Here is a 16836-nt window from a genome sequence, read left to right as displayed (position 1 = left end):
AGTAAGTTTATTCTCCAAATAGATTTGTAGTAAGTACATGTAAAATTATTGGGACAGCGCAATACACGTACATTTTCCCCTCATAATTTAAAGGATGTTTACTGAGAGTTAGGACTGCTGTAGATCCTAGAGCCTCCAGACCTTTCAAGAAAGAGGTTTTCCATGAGGAACCACTCAGTACTTTCCCATTCTTGATCAAGTGGGATTGTAGCACCTAAGTTGCAGGTATATTTTCTACAGCTATGTAGAAAATGCTGATGGCAGTATCACCACACCTGCACCAGCGGCTCCATATGCATTGCAGCTTGATCTTCGCTTCTTAGATCTTTTCCCCTCTTGTTTGCCCCAACAAAAGAGTGACACAACTGTATCTGTTTTGAATTGCAAGGGGAATAAGGCAGAAAGCAGATGGAATTGCTGGCGTTGCGTGAAATGGTGCTTCTCTCCAAGAGCATTTTAATGTTTGTTCTTCCTGATGCCTGCATCAAGGGTTACTATGAAATGTGCATCGTTTCTGTCATTCATTCTCAGCTTTTTGTAGTAGCTTTTCTTATTTCTAGCACTTTTTAGAATGTAAAATCTTCAGGGCCGAAGTCAGTGATGTGAGGTGTTACACCTGACCATTCTGGATAGGAGAAAATCGAGATAACACAGGTAAAAAGCAATGATCAGAAGCGCTTCTGAGGGAAGCTGTAGTGTCATATCGTGTTTTTATTATGTTACTCTGTGAAAATTAAATTCTTCTCAGAGGAAAGTCAATGAAGAAGGAGAATTTGTGTATGCTGGTTTGTTGTAGCTCTCAAACTCAGCCAACTGCAGGGAATGGTGATCAACATGAATAGCTGGTAGAGCTCCTAAGGAAGGTGGATGATTCAGCTGTAATAGCAGGGTATTTCATCTGAACCCAGTCTGGTCTTACTGATGGAACAGCACTTCTGAATGGCTTTTGGGTCTTACAGTGAGGCTCGTTCCTGGAGGCTTTCATGTCACCTGAGTTAAGAATGCCCTCAATCTGATGTACTGCAGCTGAAGTGTGATGGAGATTCAAGGCACGTGTACCAGCAGTGCTGCCCAGACTGCTGTGTGCATCCCAGCATTGGGTGCTTGTTTCACCCTAGCTGCAGTTTTGAGATGAGGTGTGACATGGGGATGTGGGGCTGTTCCACTTCCACCATCTGGCAGTTTATGTCTGTGTGCTGCCCATCCTCCCGTGTGCTTCTGCAAGGCCTCATGTAGTCTCCTGAATCAATAAACAAAGCATTATCTTAAATGCTCCTTGTGCCACAGATAATTCTGTATAATGCTTACACCTGGAGAATGGATTGTACACCAGAAACCTTTCGTAAACGCTTGAAAATGAATTGAGTGAATAGCCACAGTGGTTAAATCTAGACTCTCCTTGCTCTTTGGGTTTGAGTTCTTATTACTAAAAATGTAGTTCTGCTGCCTCTCCTGCTTCTCATTTATTCAAACATTTTAAACTAATAGCCAGTATTTTCATATAAGTACCAGTCTGATGCTGTACCATATCACAGAAATGAGTTTTTCCTGTCTAAAAGCAATAAGTGGTACAAGACTGTGGACCTGCAGGAAAGCTCGAAGACATCCTGAAAATCAAACAGCATTTCGTCAGCGAATTTCTTTTTCTTTGAGAGAATGCCCTGATCTGTGCCCTGAGAGTCGAGGAAGATTTATTTGTCGTGTCTCAAGAATTAAAACTGAAAATACAAGAATTTGTGAAGCTTGAAGGATGCAGGGGTGAGGGGTGTGTGTGAAATGCTTTGTGAGGAGTTCTGCTGTGAAGGTGTGGAGTGCTGGTGGTGGACTTCTGAAAGCTGAAGAGCTTGGGATCTTGGATGGGAATACAGTGTGGCATTGTGCTTTGTATGTCTTTTAAAACTCTATTGCAGATCCTATTGAAAAACTTGTTCAATTGCTTTCTGGTTACATTGTGTGTCATATATTTGTTCCATTCTGAAATTCAAGGTAATGCATCTCCTTTGCGAACCTTGTGTTTACTTTTGTGAAGACTTCAGCCTTGACAGGAATATCCTGTGCACTCTTGATATTTTGCTGCTGTTGTCCTAACACTGGTTCATAATCGAGGCCTTTTACTCAGAGGAAAGAAGAGAAATCAGTATGTGACTATGCAGTCAAAGCACTGTTAAACAGAAAGCATGTGTTTATTGGTAAGTAATTGAACTGAATAAGAGCCAGGTGCCTTCAAGGAGCATTTATTTATCTGTTTGTGTGTGTATTTGATAAAGGAATAAGGGCCATATGGCAACAAGGAGTGTTATCTTTCCAAGCTTGTGCTTGCTTACGGAGGCTGACAGGTAGAAGCCAGTTCTCTGTACAGACTAAATCTATCAGACCTTCATGCTTCTCTTGTCTGTGCTCAAAAAATGTTCAAATATCCCACAGAAGATAAGTTTCCTCAGAGCAGCATGTGAAACAGAACATTGTAAATGTCTTCTGTGTATCACAGAATCACACGGAATCACAGAATGGCCAGGGTTGGAAGGAACCTTAAAGATCATGAATCTCCAACCCCCCACCACAGGCAGGGCCACCAACCTCCACATTTCATAGCAGCCCAGGCTGCCCAGGGCCCCATCCAACCTGGCCTTGAACACCTCCAGGGATGGACGGGGCATCACAGCCTCTCTGGGCAGCTGCTCCAGCACCTCACTGCTCTCATAGTAAAGAACTTAAATGTATGTTTAAAACTTATGTGTGAATGTATAAGCTGAATCACAGAAGTTTCCTAACAACTGAATGCAGGTTCTCTGTTCTAAATGTGCAACTAGTTAGTTTGCAGCTTAATGAAGTGTCTCATCCTTGGAAATGTCAAACTTTTGGTTTTGTGTAAATAATGATTTATCTGATTTGTTCTGTCCTGTAGAGATGTTTGTATTCTCAATTGCTTTGTTTTACAAATGACTTGCAGCTAATTGCCAAGTGAGCTGTGTGGCTGCTGTATTAAATAGCCAGGAAATAGAGTGATTTCTCCATTAGGAAATTGTTTGGCTGTTAAATATTAGTGGAGAGCATCTAGCATTTGTAAAAGTCCTTTAATTATGACTACACTTACAGTTTTCCACTCCACTCTGTATAGTGGAAGCATGGTTATTGAGCAGAGGGTTTTTTTTTTTTTTGCCCACGAAAACTAAATGAATCATAAAGCAAAGAAATACATTTATCAGCATCCCTCTAAATGAAATATTTTATATTGACAAAAATTTATCGTGTGTATTTAGCTTCAGCAGAGTTCCCACATCAGTGTTTCGCTGGAGCTTTGCTTGCTTTGCTTGGATGCTCCTAAGTTGATGATGCCTCCCGAGCATCCTTTTATAAAGATTAATATTTTATTCTCGCTGCATGCTCCTGTGTCATTAATCACTGGGGGTTGGACTTGTGCAGCAGAGAATGAACAGATGTCGAATTACTGTTGTCTGTAATCATTGTGTATCATACTTGTGAGCTATCTTCACAGCTGGCTTTTGAGCAGGAGACTGATGCCGTAGGCTCTGGATATCTCTGGCCTTGCCATTAATCAGTGCCAGGAGGTGTTTGTGACCGGCAGGGTGGGGAAGGTTAACTTCTCCTCTGCTCTGCTTGTAAATAATCACAAGGTAGTTGATCCACACGGTGTTTTTCAAAGTGGTTTATGGCAAAGGAGGTTCTTAAAGTCTTGTCTCAGTGCGGAGCGAATTACCGAGTAGTAGGTTTGTTGAGATACTTCCCTGTAAGTGCACACACAGAAATAGAGTTGTGTGGTGGTGAGTTCCCTCTGGATTTTACTGCCTTGTAGTTTTACTGGAAGTATTTAGAAGATCACAAAGCTGTTGATGGAACTGTTGCAGCAGCAGCTGCTGCTTTGGCTCAGAAGGAAGCTAAATCCATAGTGTGATGGAGCAGTGGGATGGGGCTGTGTGATGGGAGGCAGTGAGGGTCCTCCCTTGGCTCACCAGTGTCTCAAAGTAGGCCTTGAACAGCCATCAGAGAAGGGCAAGCTCGTGAAAATCATTCAGTACGTGAAAAGGATTTGGTTTCGATCAGATGATGACTGTCATAAAGCCTTTTAGCCGTAGCCTTTGTCTTTTCTTTTTGTCAACTGGCAGCATTTATTCCTTTTGGCTTATTGCAAAGCCATCTCTACATTACTATTTCTTCTTTGGCATAATGCTTCCATTAGTAGCTAGAGGGCCAAGTAAACTTGAGGAAGCACCAAAAGCCTTGGTGCTTTACACATCTCTTGGGTGTTTGTTTTTCTTAATCTGAGAAGAATCTGACTTGTTTTATTAGGTGACCTAGTAGTCAGGACACCTTCACTGTGTTTTATCCTCCCGTGTTCTGCAGCAGCTACAGACAGAACAGCAGATGTTTAGCAGTCGGTGTGTAGGACAGCAGAGCCAGGAGGTGCTGCTTGAGGAGCACTGTCAGATCTTCCAGGAGAAGCACAGGCTGCATGATTCCCAACAAAGTGCTCTGAGGAATCAATTAGTTTTTCCTTTCTCAGAAATTCAGCCTGATCACCTGCTCTATTAATCTATGTGCATTCCAGGCAATCCATGCCAGAGGTGACGTAGCTACAATTTTTGCCTTCTGGATGCTTGCAGATATTAAGTTGATCTTTGACCATTCTCTATTTGCGGGGCTTAGCAGGAACACGAATGTCTTAATTATTGGCAGTAGTAAGTTATTGAATGTAGATTCACGCTGTAGGCTTTACAGAGCTCCATTAGCATGCTTTTGCTGAGATACTTAGCAACTGGGTGGCAGAACTTTGCCTTGTTTGGTGGAAGGAGTGTGCTACACCACTGTGTTCTTGGTTTTTTCTTAGAGTCATAGAATTAATCACAGAATGGCTTAGGTTGGAGGGGGTCTTAGAGATGTAGGAGATGCAACTCTCCTGCTATGGGCAGGATAAATCTGCCTTTGCTTCTTTCTGAGTCTGTCTGGTGATTTTGTAAGAGTGGCCCAGGCACTGAAACAAGGGAATGGCTTTGGGCTAGGAGGGAATGGTCAAGGGCTGCAGCAACTTCCATCCAAGGCAGAAGTTTTAAAGCAAATATAAAACAGGGATGATTCCAGCACGCTGATGGCGAGTCACCATCATCAGTCAGAAAACCTCTTTGCAATGCTGGACCTTCAGCATCCCTTTCAATTTGAGGGGATGCTGTTCTTCAGCTGAGGTTGCGCAGCTGAAGTAAGTGACAGCTACCTGTTGCTTCTAATGCATGCATTGCATTGTCTGCCTTATTAGGGTGGTTTAGAGACTTCATGTTTGGGTAAGCAGCTGTAGATCAGTAATTAATAAACATCCTGGTAAATAAGCTCATTTATTGCCCTTTGTTGTGCTTTTGTGCCTTTAGCCACCGGACTAAGGTAGAATCTTAGGTTTGTCTCAGTTCCCAGTGCTGTTTGGGTCAGTTCTGTTTAGCCACAGAGGTCACCACCTCCTTGCTTTTAATATCTGTACGGATTCATGAATAATATATCTGTAAACATAATGGAAGCTGATGATGATGATGATATTTCTCCAAAATTAGATTTGTTCCTCTTGTAATCCAGTTTTCTTCTCCTTAACGGGTAAGTCATAATGGAAATGAATATGAGAGGATGTGATGCTGTGGCTAGGTGGATTTCTCAATGTAAATATATTGCATGTTTCTTGAGGGAAAAATTCAACCAACACACCATGGTTTTACTCTTTTTTTGAGTTATGAAGCTGGTGGTTAAATGACTGAGAAGTAATGAGATGAAAAAGTTCCATGCTGAAGAAACTGACTCTTGAAAGTGTTCTTCCTTAGAATGAGAGCCCACTTGTGCATCCCAAGTGAACACCTACGTGCAGCAGTCACTTGAGACTGAAGGATATTTCTCTTGGACTGCTGAAGCTGGGTGTGCTTGTACTCCATTTGTTCTCATTCCACAAGCACGAGCCTACAAGGCAGGATAAAGATGTTGCTGTTTTAGTTCCTCTCTAACATCTTGAGCTGAAGTGCTCTCTGTGCTGCACTGTAGCGCGTTTCTCTTGATTATTTTTTTTCTGCCATTGACGTTTATTTTTCCCCATTGTGAAAAAGTTTGTGAGACCAGAATTCTGTCCTTTCTGTGGGGTAGCTCACTGCAGGGATAGGCTCGTGGTAGTTGCTCCAGGAGTAACTGGTTCCCCTCCTTTGGGCATGGAAGTACTGGGCTGGGGGTGGAGGGAGTTGAAACAGGGTTTTAACTTCATCCTCTCTGCTTTGAGCATGAAAAATACATGCTTGATACAACCATGCAGGAGGCAGATGGTGGGCTGTGCAGTATCTCCTTAAGAGCATGCTTTAGCAAGCAAACTCTGTCCCAGTGTTCTCCCTATGTGCACTAAGACACTTGGCAGGTTATACTTTCATCAGATGTGTGAAGTGTTGTGTGGTGTTTTGTAAGTCTGGGTAGCTTGTTTTTAAGCATGGGTGGTTAAAGGCCACGAGACTGCTCAAGCACTTTGCTCAGCTGGGGCAGAAAATGGGAAGGTAGAATTTTGTCTGAGCCTTTTTAGCTTAACTTTCATTTGCTTATATATTTTTCCAGGTTTTTATGGTTTGGATTGAAATGCAGCTGAAATATCTTCTTGCTTTTTTTCTTTTTTTGTCTTAAGCAATCATTGGAGCAGGTTGGCTGTATAGGTAATACTGTGCATTTATTTACTGCTGTGTATGTAATCTTATGTCTTGTGTACAGACTGCAGGGAAATCTTGCTGCCAACAATGACAGATCAGCTCAAGTATCACTTGGAAAGACAAGAAGATTTGGAGGCTTGTTGCCAGTTGCTGAGTAACATCCTGGAAGTGCTTTACAAGAAAGATGTGGTTAGTATCTCATGTTTCTGTGAAGATTAGCATTTAAAAGAAATGAATCTTAGCAGAACTGATTCAGCAGGTAACTCCTGATGACTTAAATTCTTTTCTGTTTCCTTACCAATCTCTTTTAAGGCTTCTTTTTAGGTGTACAATGACAAGGATGTTTTCCCTGACATCTTGTGATGTTTTGTATTGTTTCTGAGGCAATTCCAATCACCACTGCAGTCTAAGAACACTTCTACAGATGCTGGTTAGTGAGGAGGATACATAAGATTGAGAGATAAACCTCTTTCTCATGCAATTCTTAGCTTCTGCCTGGTGGGAAGTACTTGAAATTCCCATCCAGCCAAGCCTTTTGGGAAATGCACGTTTTAATGATACTGGAGGTGGCCCTGAAGGTGCATGTACATGAACATGTAGTTTTATGAATTTAGCAGACTTATTTAACTTAAAGTGCTGTTTAAACTTACGTAGTAGAATTCTACACTTTAGTAAGAAATAACCTGGCTTAGCACTCGATGATCCTTGTGCATCCCTTCCAGCTGAGGTATTTGGTTATTCTGTGGGAAGGTGACTGCTTCTGCATGAGTGCTACAGCTGATGTAGTGGTCTTACAGAAATGGCAGCAGTCTTAAACTGAGACAGGGGAGGTTTAGGTTGGATATTAGGAGGAAGTTTTTCCCCCAGAGGGTGGTGAGGCACTGGCACAGGTTGCCCAAGGAGGCTGTGGATGCCCCATCCCTGCAGGCATTCAAGGCCAGGCTGGATGTGGCTCTGGGCAGCCTGGGCTGCTGGTTGGTGACCTGCACACAGCAGGGGGTTGGAGCTGGATGGGCATTGTGCTCCTTTTCAACTCAGACCATTCTGTGATTCTATGAGATGTCAGGCAGCTGCACCTGCAAACCTGTGAGTGCTCTGGGCAGGCGTGCAGATGTGCAGCTTGCATAACTGTCTTTTTTTTCTTCTGTCTTTTCCTGACTTTGCATGAATAAGCAAATGTCGCTGTCATAAAGACAGCTGATGCTGTCTTAAAGAAGCTGTGGCTGTTGAGGCTGCTGCCTGAATCTTCAGCCCTGTGTAGAAGCATGAGCTCCTTCAGCTGGAAGGTACCTCTGGGGTCACCTGCTCACATAGTATCTAGCATCTTGTTTGACTGTTTTTTGGGAAGCAAAAAAAAACGAAACAAAAACTGATTTCTTTTTTGAAGTAGCGCTGTGTGAGTGCTTCAGAAAGTAGGTTATTTTCAAAAGGGGATTTGTTTTTGACAGCCTGGCTGCTTCCTGTCAGTCTGTGTTGACTGCCTTTCTTCCCATGGCAGCAGGCAACCTGCAGCCCTCCCATCTCTGGAGTTGAGCCCAAAGCTGCCCCACATGGCTGCTGATGGAGAAGGGAGCAGGGGGAGGAAGCAAACTGCAAGCAAGGAGGAACTCAAAGTAAAAGGACAAATAGACAGGAGCAACACAAGTGCAAGGCACGTGGAGAGGAGGAGGACCTTTGAGATCAGGGAGGGCTGAAAGATGGAGCAAGGTGCTGAGATGCACGTGTCTCAGAAGATGATGGAGTAACGTCTGGAATAGGAATAGCACTGGAATGGGCTGCCCAGGGAGGTGGTTGAGTCACCATCCCTGGATGCGTTCAAGAACCGTTTGGATGTGGTGCTCAGGGCCGTGATTTAGCAGAGGGCTGTTAGTTAGGGTAGCATGGTTAGGTTGTGGTTGGACTCGATGATCTTTAAGGTCTGTTTCAACCTGAGAAGTTCTGTGATTCTGTGCTCTTTGTACCAGAGCGATAAGCTCTATCTCAAGACACATTTGTCAGCAGCGGGAAGAAAAATCACATTGGAGCAGTAGTTGTGTGTGTATGGAGGGATGATGGATCACTCTTTGGATATGCAAATGCATTCTTCATGTATGCAAGCCTGCCTTCGGCAATTAAGCATAGTCAAATGATGAGATGCAGGTTATATGATTCCAAGGGCAAGAAAGAAAATGGATCATCAGAGTGTTTGTACAATAGTCAAGAAGCAACAGAAAGATGCAGCTTCATTTACGTAACTTCATGCTTCCAAGTGCTGGCTGTAGCTTTGCACCTTCCCATCTCACAGACCTCTTTGGAGGTCATCCAGACTGATGAGAACTACCCCTGTTTATGAAGTTTAGACTGGGAGTGATGCTCATTGCTGTGGTTTTTTGTCGTGTGTTTTTTGGCCTCAGTTCCCATAGGCAGTGTTCTGCATGAGGTTTCTGACCTTTTTCTTCTAGACTGGTTGTGCAAAATATTTTATTTTCGATTCTTCCAAAAATAATGGCAGGTTATTTATAATGCAGAAATATTAATTTGATGTAATTGGCTGAAATTGAAATTCATTGCCTAAAGTTTCTTAGTTCTTTTTTTGCTAAGATTTTGCATAATAGCTCCTTAGACATGATAATGTGCTTCTGGGGGGGGGAGGGAATGACTTAAGACAATAAAATCAGGTAACTAAATGTCTTGGTCATTGCTTCCATGGACTTGCTTTCTATTTAGAGAACTGCAGCAGTGCTACTAATACATTTATTAATAAAATATTAATAAGACTTTGCATGGTCTTTAAAAAAAATGAGAACAGCAGGGATTAATTTTCTGCTTTTGCTCAATAGAAGTAGGTACTGTTTTATCTATCTTTCACAGGAGAGGTGGTTTTAACTCAAATGTTTGCTTTTCTGTTGGCGTACAGAGTTCAAACTAATTCATTCTTTTTCCTTAGGGGCCAACACAACGACATGTCCAGATAATCATGGAAAAGCTTCTGAGGACAGTAAATAGAACAGTCATTTCCATGGGACGGGATTCAGAGCTCATCGTAAGTGTCTCCTGATGCAAACTTAAATACCTTTGTCACATCTTTGTGAACCTGAATGTAATAGGATTTGAATCCCAAGTGATCTGAAGCAATCAAAACCTTCTGTCACTGTGTGTGTTCAGTAAGCAGTGGAGCATCGGCTTGTAGTTTGTGTGTAGCACAATGTGTGTAAGGGGAGAGGGAGAGTTCTGGTCAGGCTGGGCTGGGTTTCCATCTGTCTGAGTGGCTGACCTCGTGTTCTGCATTCCAGCTGCTTGGATTCAGTGTGTTGCATTGATTTGTTGCTGTCGTTAAGCCTGCTTCACATCATGATCTGTTCCTTAAAAAAACAAAGCGCCTATCTGCTAGTCCAGTGGGCGTCCAGTAACACTTTCTTCTGATCTCCCTTTTCTTTTCCTATTTTGTTTCTCTGCGTAATTGCACGCAGTGATGTTTCACTTTTTATGACAAAGTGCTTTTTCTGCTTTGCATCTTATTATCTACTGCTGTCTCATTTACTTGGTACACAGCGATGCTTTTATCTGAAAGCATACTGCTAGTTTAGTTCTTTCATTCTTCCTCTCCTAACTTTTTTTCTCCTATCCTGCATTTCTATCACTTTGATTTGCAGTAGTAGGTTTTGTCATAAATAAGTGGCATTGGATCATCAGATGGATGGCTGGAGCAAGGGGCAGTGAGAAGCAGCCGTCTTCCTTACAGAATGTTGCCAGATGGGGTTGTAGTAACAGTGGAGAAAATCATAGCATTCATGCCTTGTTTTCCTCTATGCATTACCACAGAAATAACTAATAACATGCAGAACAGATGACTTTAAAATGCCCGCGTGCACTGGGACACAGGGCTTTGCACTTCTTCCTCCAGTTATGGAGTAGTTACAGTCTTCTAAGACATACAGATGGGAATTGAATTATTGTTGTTTTATGGACGTTGATGAATGTTGATTATTCCTTTTGCTTTTAACAAACAGTACTTGAAATTTCTCCCGCGCATGCTTCAGCTGAGTACAGTTGTATTAGAAATGTGGGCAGTGATCATGAATGCAGCTTGCAGGCACTCTGTCAGCACACACTGGAATTGTGTGATGGGTATTAGCAGGCCCAGGTATTTGCATAAGGTACTGAGCTTCAAATTCAGTCTTGCTGCAATAATCCCCCCCGATCAACTGGCAATTCATTTTTGTGATGCCACCTAAGGAGGCAAAGTTAAATGCAACCAATAGCAAGCAGAAACCTGACCCTTCCTGGGTTAGAGTCGGGTTGAAGTTACGCCTTTTCTTTTATCACTACCAGAATTGCTTTACTCAGAATTTATACTGGAGAATTGCTCCTTCAGGATGAGAAGAAGGAAGGAGGAGTTTAAAGATGAGTGACATCACAGAAGCATGGTTGAAATAATAACTTTTTCATAAGTAGTAAAATCAGGGCAGGTGCGTATGCAGTTTGCTTCTTCTGTAAATACTGGCATTCGGCAGTCAGCATGTTTTCACCTTGAAGCAATAGCAATGTCATCTTCAACTGAGGAGCTGATGTTTACTTCTAGAAGAGAACTACCTACCTGCTTGGGTCCTGCTTTGATTAGCACTGGTACATGGGAGCAGCAGTCCTGTTCATATTTGGAACGTGATTTTCATTGCTGTGGCTCATGGGATGCCTGAACTGTGTGATCACTAGGGGTAAATACTGAAGGCATTTGCTTTGTAGGCATTGTTCCCTTTTAAATTACTTGCTGGGTGCCAGCAAGTGGGGCTGGGGATGTGCTGTGTGTGATGTCCTTCAGCATTAGTGAGCAGAAGTCTTCAGCATAGCTTCAGGTTGCTGGATGTGCTAATGTAAGAGGAATACTGAATTTACTGTTGCAGGAGGACGTGTAATTAGAGCCTATTACAGATGCACATAATTACAGTGGTTTTCTCCCCATTAAAACATTCAGATAGGGTTTTGTATGTCTGATACTGATGTGGCTGTTACCAGGTCAGTTTCTTTGGAGAAACGTTGAGGAAAAATGAATGGGCTGTAGTTCCCACTTGACCAAATCCTGTCCTTTGCTGTAGGCAGGGATGTGGGTACATACAGCATTGTGAGGACCCACGTGGAAACATGGTGAGATTTGTTTCTCCATAGGATTCACCAGCATTCCTCATTGGTTCAGAAAATGAGAGAGAATTTTGGTAACTTTTGCCGTATTTCAATGTGAATTTGGTACAAAGCTTTCAAAGGTTTTCATGCTTCTGGCTGCTTGCACAGGTTGGTTCAGTGAAAGCAGTGAATTTACGGGCTTGGAAATCAGTGTTTGTTCCCCACTTGGCACATCAAATAGATTTCAAGATGGAAAAAGTCAGATTGCCATTTTAGTACTTGTTATTTCGGAGTGCGGTTTTTCTTCTGCAAGTCTCACTTGGGTGATTCTGCTCGATCTGCTAAGTGAAGCAGAGCTGCTGTGTAAGTTTTTCCCAGTAAAGGTGAGACCTAGAGACAACTGCTAACAATGCTCATCAAAACTACGGCTGGTTACTAACAGCTAGAATTTGAAAAGGTAATTTTGGCCTTATAAGTGACCCGGGTATCAGAAGGAGCAGAATTTTACCTCCTGTACAATCTCTTATCCCTTCCGACAATTCCTGACCCTCTCTTAACTAATCCCTGGCTTTGGTGAGCAGTGCAGTGCAATCTGTGGTTCCTTTTACGTTGTGGAACAAGCCATGTTTCATTTTGCTAGAGCAAAGATGTAGCTTGGAGGGTAAGAAGTGGCTGTGCTGCTGCGAGGGTGTCTGAGGAGCTCTGAACGTCGTTGGGTGTCTGGTGAAAAACCAACTGAACGCCCACTGTGACACCAATGCCTTTAAATTCCCTTGGGCTGTGTGACAGGAGCAGCGGGCAGGAGAGGACTTTGTGGCTCTAGCAGTGCATAGAGTGGAGCGTTTCCCATGGAGCTTCTCTATCCTGCTGTATTTTGGAAAAGAATGCAGTGAAACCAAAAACTGAGGAGTCGCAAAAGTGATCAGAAAGCAGAGGTTTCAGTGTGAAAGACTTCAGCCATCTGGTGTTAATGGAAGGTTTAGAGGTGCTGCTCAGATACGGTGGGAGAGAATCTCTGCAGGGTGGAAATGATACCGGGCAGAGGGAAGAAGTGGAACTGATGACAAAATGGGAGCAAGAAGTGTAAAACAGCAGAGCACAGCACGGATGTGAGGAGGGAAGACTGAAATAATGGATGGAAGACAGTGGATGCTGTCTGTCTTTTCAAGACAGGGATGCTTTTCCAGAAGTGAAATTTGAGTTATTGATGGTCATGAGAGTGTTCTGAAGCTTACCTTGTTTATGAGTTGAAGCTAGAGGATGTAAATTATCTTTCTAAACCCAAACTTCACAGATAACAATGCTTGGCATTCCCAAGTGTTAAGCAGAAAACTTCATTTTCTTCACTAGACTATTAGGGGGTAAATTTTATTTTATTGAATCGCACGTTTCCTTTTCTTGTGGAAACATTTGGAATGGTGTTGCAAACTTATTTCACTACCTGTTCCACTGGCACAGGCTGCCCAGGTCTCCTTCCACCTCTAAGGATTCTATGATGAAAACCGAAGAGGATGGTGGTAATGGTTTTGTTCTGTCACTGACATCAAGCTGCTTTCCTGCTTTAGAATGGTAACACCAGCAGTGCAGCCGATGGGCCTGGGCTGTGCAGTGCCAGTGCTTATCTGAACCAACTGCACGCACCTGTGCTGCTCAGCAGCTCATTTCCAGCTCTCCAGCGACTTTAATAAGCCCCACTTCTGTATTATGGCTGCTGAAATCATGCAGTCTCTGTCTTTCTACAGGATCAGAATTGCACAGTAACTTTTAGAGGCAATCTGGTGAACAGATTCCAGCAGCAATGTGCGGTGTGTGCGCTACGCAGGGCTGAAGGAATGGGGCAGTCGGTGGCTTGGGGTTGGAAATGTTCCTGAGAAACAAATCTGTCCCCTTTTAAATACCTGATGAACCATTAACACGCTGAGTGAAATGACCAGCACGGAAGGTTTTGCACCTGAAGCAAGAAAAAGCAAACACTTTGTACTGATGGTAGGATTTTTCAGTTTTAATCATCAATTCTTCCTCAGTTTATCCTGATCGTTAAACTATTTTTACAGTGATTTTTTTTATCCTTCTTTAAGAAAACAAGTGATACGTACATGAATAGTGTTTCCTAGTAGTTATAAAACAAAGAACTGCTGCTTAGTGGAAATGATACGGACTTGGAAAACAGCAATATAAAGTCACTGCAGTATTTATTGACTGAAAATTAGCTTCGGCGTGATATGAGAGAAGTGCATGTAGCAAATCAGCGTGTGGTGAATTTGGCAAAACTGTGTCATGGGCCACGCTGAAAGTGAGGATGTATTTCTCTCTGCTATCTCCTCATAGCTGAGTTTCAGGTGTTCTGCACGAGGGTGAAAAGAGCATCGTGTCACATTGAACAAAAGCTCTGAAGAATGAGGGTTCTCTCTGGGTACCTAGGCTGAGCCTGAGCGGTTCTAAAGGCAATACAATATGATACTTTTTACACACTTGCAAAAACATTTTATTACAAATTACATCGGATGGTACCATAGGACACGGTATGGAAGTCGAAGCAAGACCGGATGTATGTCGGCTTTTTCCTTTTTTAAAAAAATGTAAAAAATTAAAAATCTGCAACTCTTTTAAGAAAATAGCCTGAACGTGTCCAGGACACGCCGTGAGAACCTTCCTGTGGAGCTCTCACGTGTTCCACCAGTGAGATTTCCTCTGTGGTGTGACATGCAGACGGAACCCTGGGCTCTGAGCGAGGCAGAACCGCAGCTGAGCTTTGTGTCAGTCCCTGCACGTGAGGACATGGAGAACAGGGTGATGGGGAAAGCTGCTGATGAGGTGACGCTAACGATTTGTAATTGGTTGCCGCTGAGAGATGCTTGATTTAATTTCTTTAATTAAACGGCGCGGTAGCATATAGAAATCTGTAAATGATTGCCATTATTTTGCTGAATATTCAGCTGAATTCAGCTGAAATGCTGAATATTGTTGTATCTTTTCGTTACAGCCACGTTTGATATTTCGTTTTAGGGGAAAAAGAAAATAGATTTTCTCATTTGGAAGTAACTGGGTGGGTTTCTAGAGCGTGTGAGGCGAGCTGCCTCAGAGACAGTTTGGTATCTTTAATTAAAAACGGTATAAAATACACAAAACACACTTCTTCCTCGTGAAACAATTGCACTTCCTTCCTGGTACGCAGGGTCCGGTCACCTCATTTGATCCTTTGCCTTTCAGAGCATTTCAGGATATTGTTTATGTATGTACAAGAACTCGTAGCCCTCTTGAGGTTTCCTACAAAGTGACCTTTTCAGTAAAGCACGCTGAAATTCATTTTGAGGTGGACATTAGCATCTTCTGCATGTCTGTTCCCATTCTAACGTGGTTTTCTTACCTTTTCCCCATAGCAAACAGGCATGTGTTTCTCCTCAGATTTTCTTGTAGTTACGGGTTGGATGTTGAGCTCAGAGAAAACATTTCAAGTTGCTAGTATGTGCAAACTCATCTGCTACTCATGGTGTTTCTACCACCTATAGACTAAAGAATTCCTGTCTCAGTGATGCTGCAGGGTGTGAAATCTCAAAAGCAAATCTTAGTAAAGCAGGCTGCCACGTAGCTCTGTATGACTTCTTAAAAGAGACCCAACACAGCAGCATTCCCTGTCCCTGTCCACTTCCAGTGTGAGATGTGGTCGTTCTAGATATGAGCTTAATGACAGCAACAAGTACTTGAAGGAAACATTTTCAGTTTATAATTCAGAGCAACGTAAAAAGAAGAAATAAAAAGGAAAAATAATCAAACATTTCCTCCCTAGGAGAGTGCTGGTCACTTAGTACAATTAATAGATATGGGTATAAATTGTAATGTGTTGGCTGAGAAACCCATCTGAGAAGCTTGGTAAATAAACAGCTTCTAAAATTGCTGCCTCCTTCCTGACAGGTTTCACAGCATAATGAGTGCTATAAAATTTATGGTGCCTTCTGCAGTAATGTAGAGGTTTTCCAAAGTCTGCCTTAGAAAAGGTTACTAAATCATGGCAAGTGCCAGCAAGCCGTAGAACTTTTTATTGTTCATTTTGTGTTTTTCAGATTGTTGTCTTTTTTTCTGTGCCAGAATGTGTCGTTTAGAGCTTTGGGGCAGCAAGAGATTAAAAGTGAGATTTAGGACGGCTTGTTGTTCTGTAGCCTTGACCCTGTCAGCTTGCTGTGGTTAAGGCCTGTCCTGACTTGGGACATTTCTCACTGCCCACCTGCTGGTGACGGGCAGCAGCCTTGTTTGCCTGGTGGTGGGGACACAGCTAAATTAGAACTGATGGTGCATTGTCAAAACGTGAGAGCTTGGCTGAAGTCTACAACACATGAAGGCAAATACACATATAGTCACATCTCAGAGAGTATTCATGGTCTTGGACCACATGAAAAATTGTGCTTTGTCCAGGATAGATGTGCTGAAAACTGCACTCCCCAATCAACATGGATTTGTAAAACTGAAGATCACTGCATACATAAGGCTTGCTTGCTTTTTCTTTTTTCCCCCCTCGTTATTTAAAGACGATAAACCAAACCCCCAAAAGGCTTTAACACAAGAGTGATATTTAGCTGTGTACAGGATGACAGCCTACGATTTAACAGGTCAGAATGTGATGCTCTCAGATCTAAGGGAGGGGGAGGGAATAAGTTTTCCTTTCCATCTTTGTATAAATTCCAATTCAGGTTTTACATCCCACATTGGTGAACTGCAAATAAAAGCTGACGAGGTGTCACATCACCCCTTGCTTCTGAACACGAGTTTGTAGGTACAAAGGCCTTTTTGGTACACATGGTGAGAACTGAACGCTGCCAGTAGTCAGAGCAGCACGGGCCGGTGGCACGGAGCAACGCACCGAGATCCCGTGGAGATGATTGACAGAACTCCAAATATATTTCAGAGAAGGCCTTGAACTCCACAGCTAATGGACTTGGTTAAAGGAACCAGAGTTTCCATCTTCCATGCTTTTTTGATTCAGTTTTGGATTTTTGCTTGGGGGTTGAGGAGTAGCTCTCCTGAGAATAAGGCAAAGGTGCAACCTGAGTTTCCTCAATAGGATGAAGTTTTC

At 42.7% G+C, this 16836-nt stretch overlaps 1 protein-coding gene across 2 annotated transcripts in view; it reads left to right on the top strand.

Moving 5' to 3' along the window:
* Positions 1-16836, top strand: part of DOCK1 (dedicator of cytokinesis 1) — a 272410-nt gene that overhangs the window by 75002 nt on the left and 180572 nt on the right. For both annotated transcript variants that reach the window (XM_042817852.1, XM_042817851.1), the window contains exons 26-27: positions 6733-6860; positions 9598-9693. In XM_042817852.1, coding sequence (XP_042673786.1) covers positions 6733-6860; positions 9598-9693 — 224 coding nt within the window. The remainder of the gene's footprint in view (positions 1-6732; positions 6861-9597; positions 9694-16836) is intronic.

The sequence above is a fragment of the Centrocercus urophasianus genome, unplaced genomic scaffold (genome assembly GCF_019232065.1).
Source record: "Centrocercus urophasianus isolate 14NV4802_14NV808 unplaced genomic scaffold, USGS_Curo_1.0 seq_17, whole genome shotgun sequence".
In the NCBI taxonomy this organism is placed as follows: Eukaryota; Metazoa; Chordata; class Aves; order Galliformes; family Phasianidae; genus Centrocercus; species Centrocercus urophasianus.
This window is presented reverse-complemented; position numbering and strand designations above follow the sequence as displayed.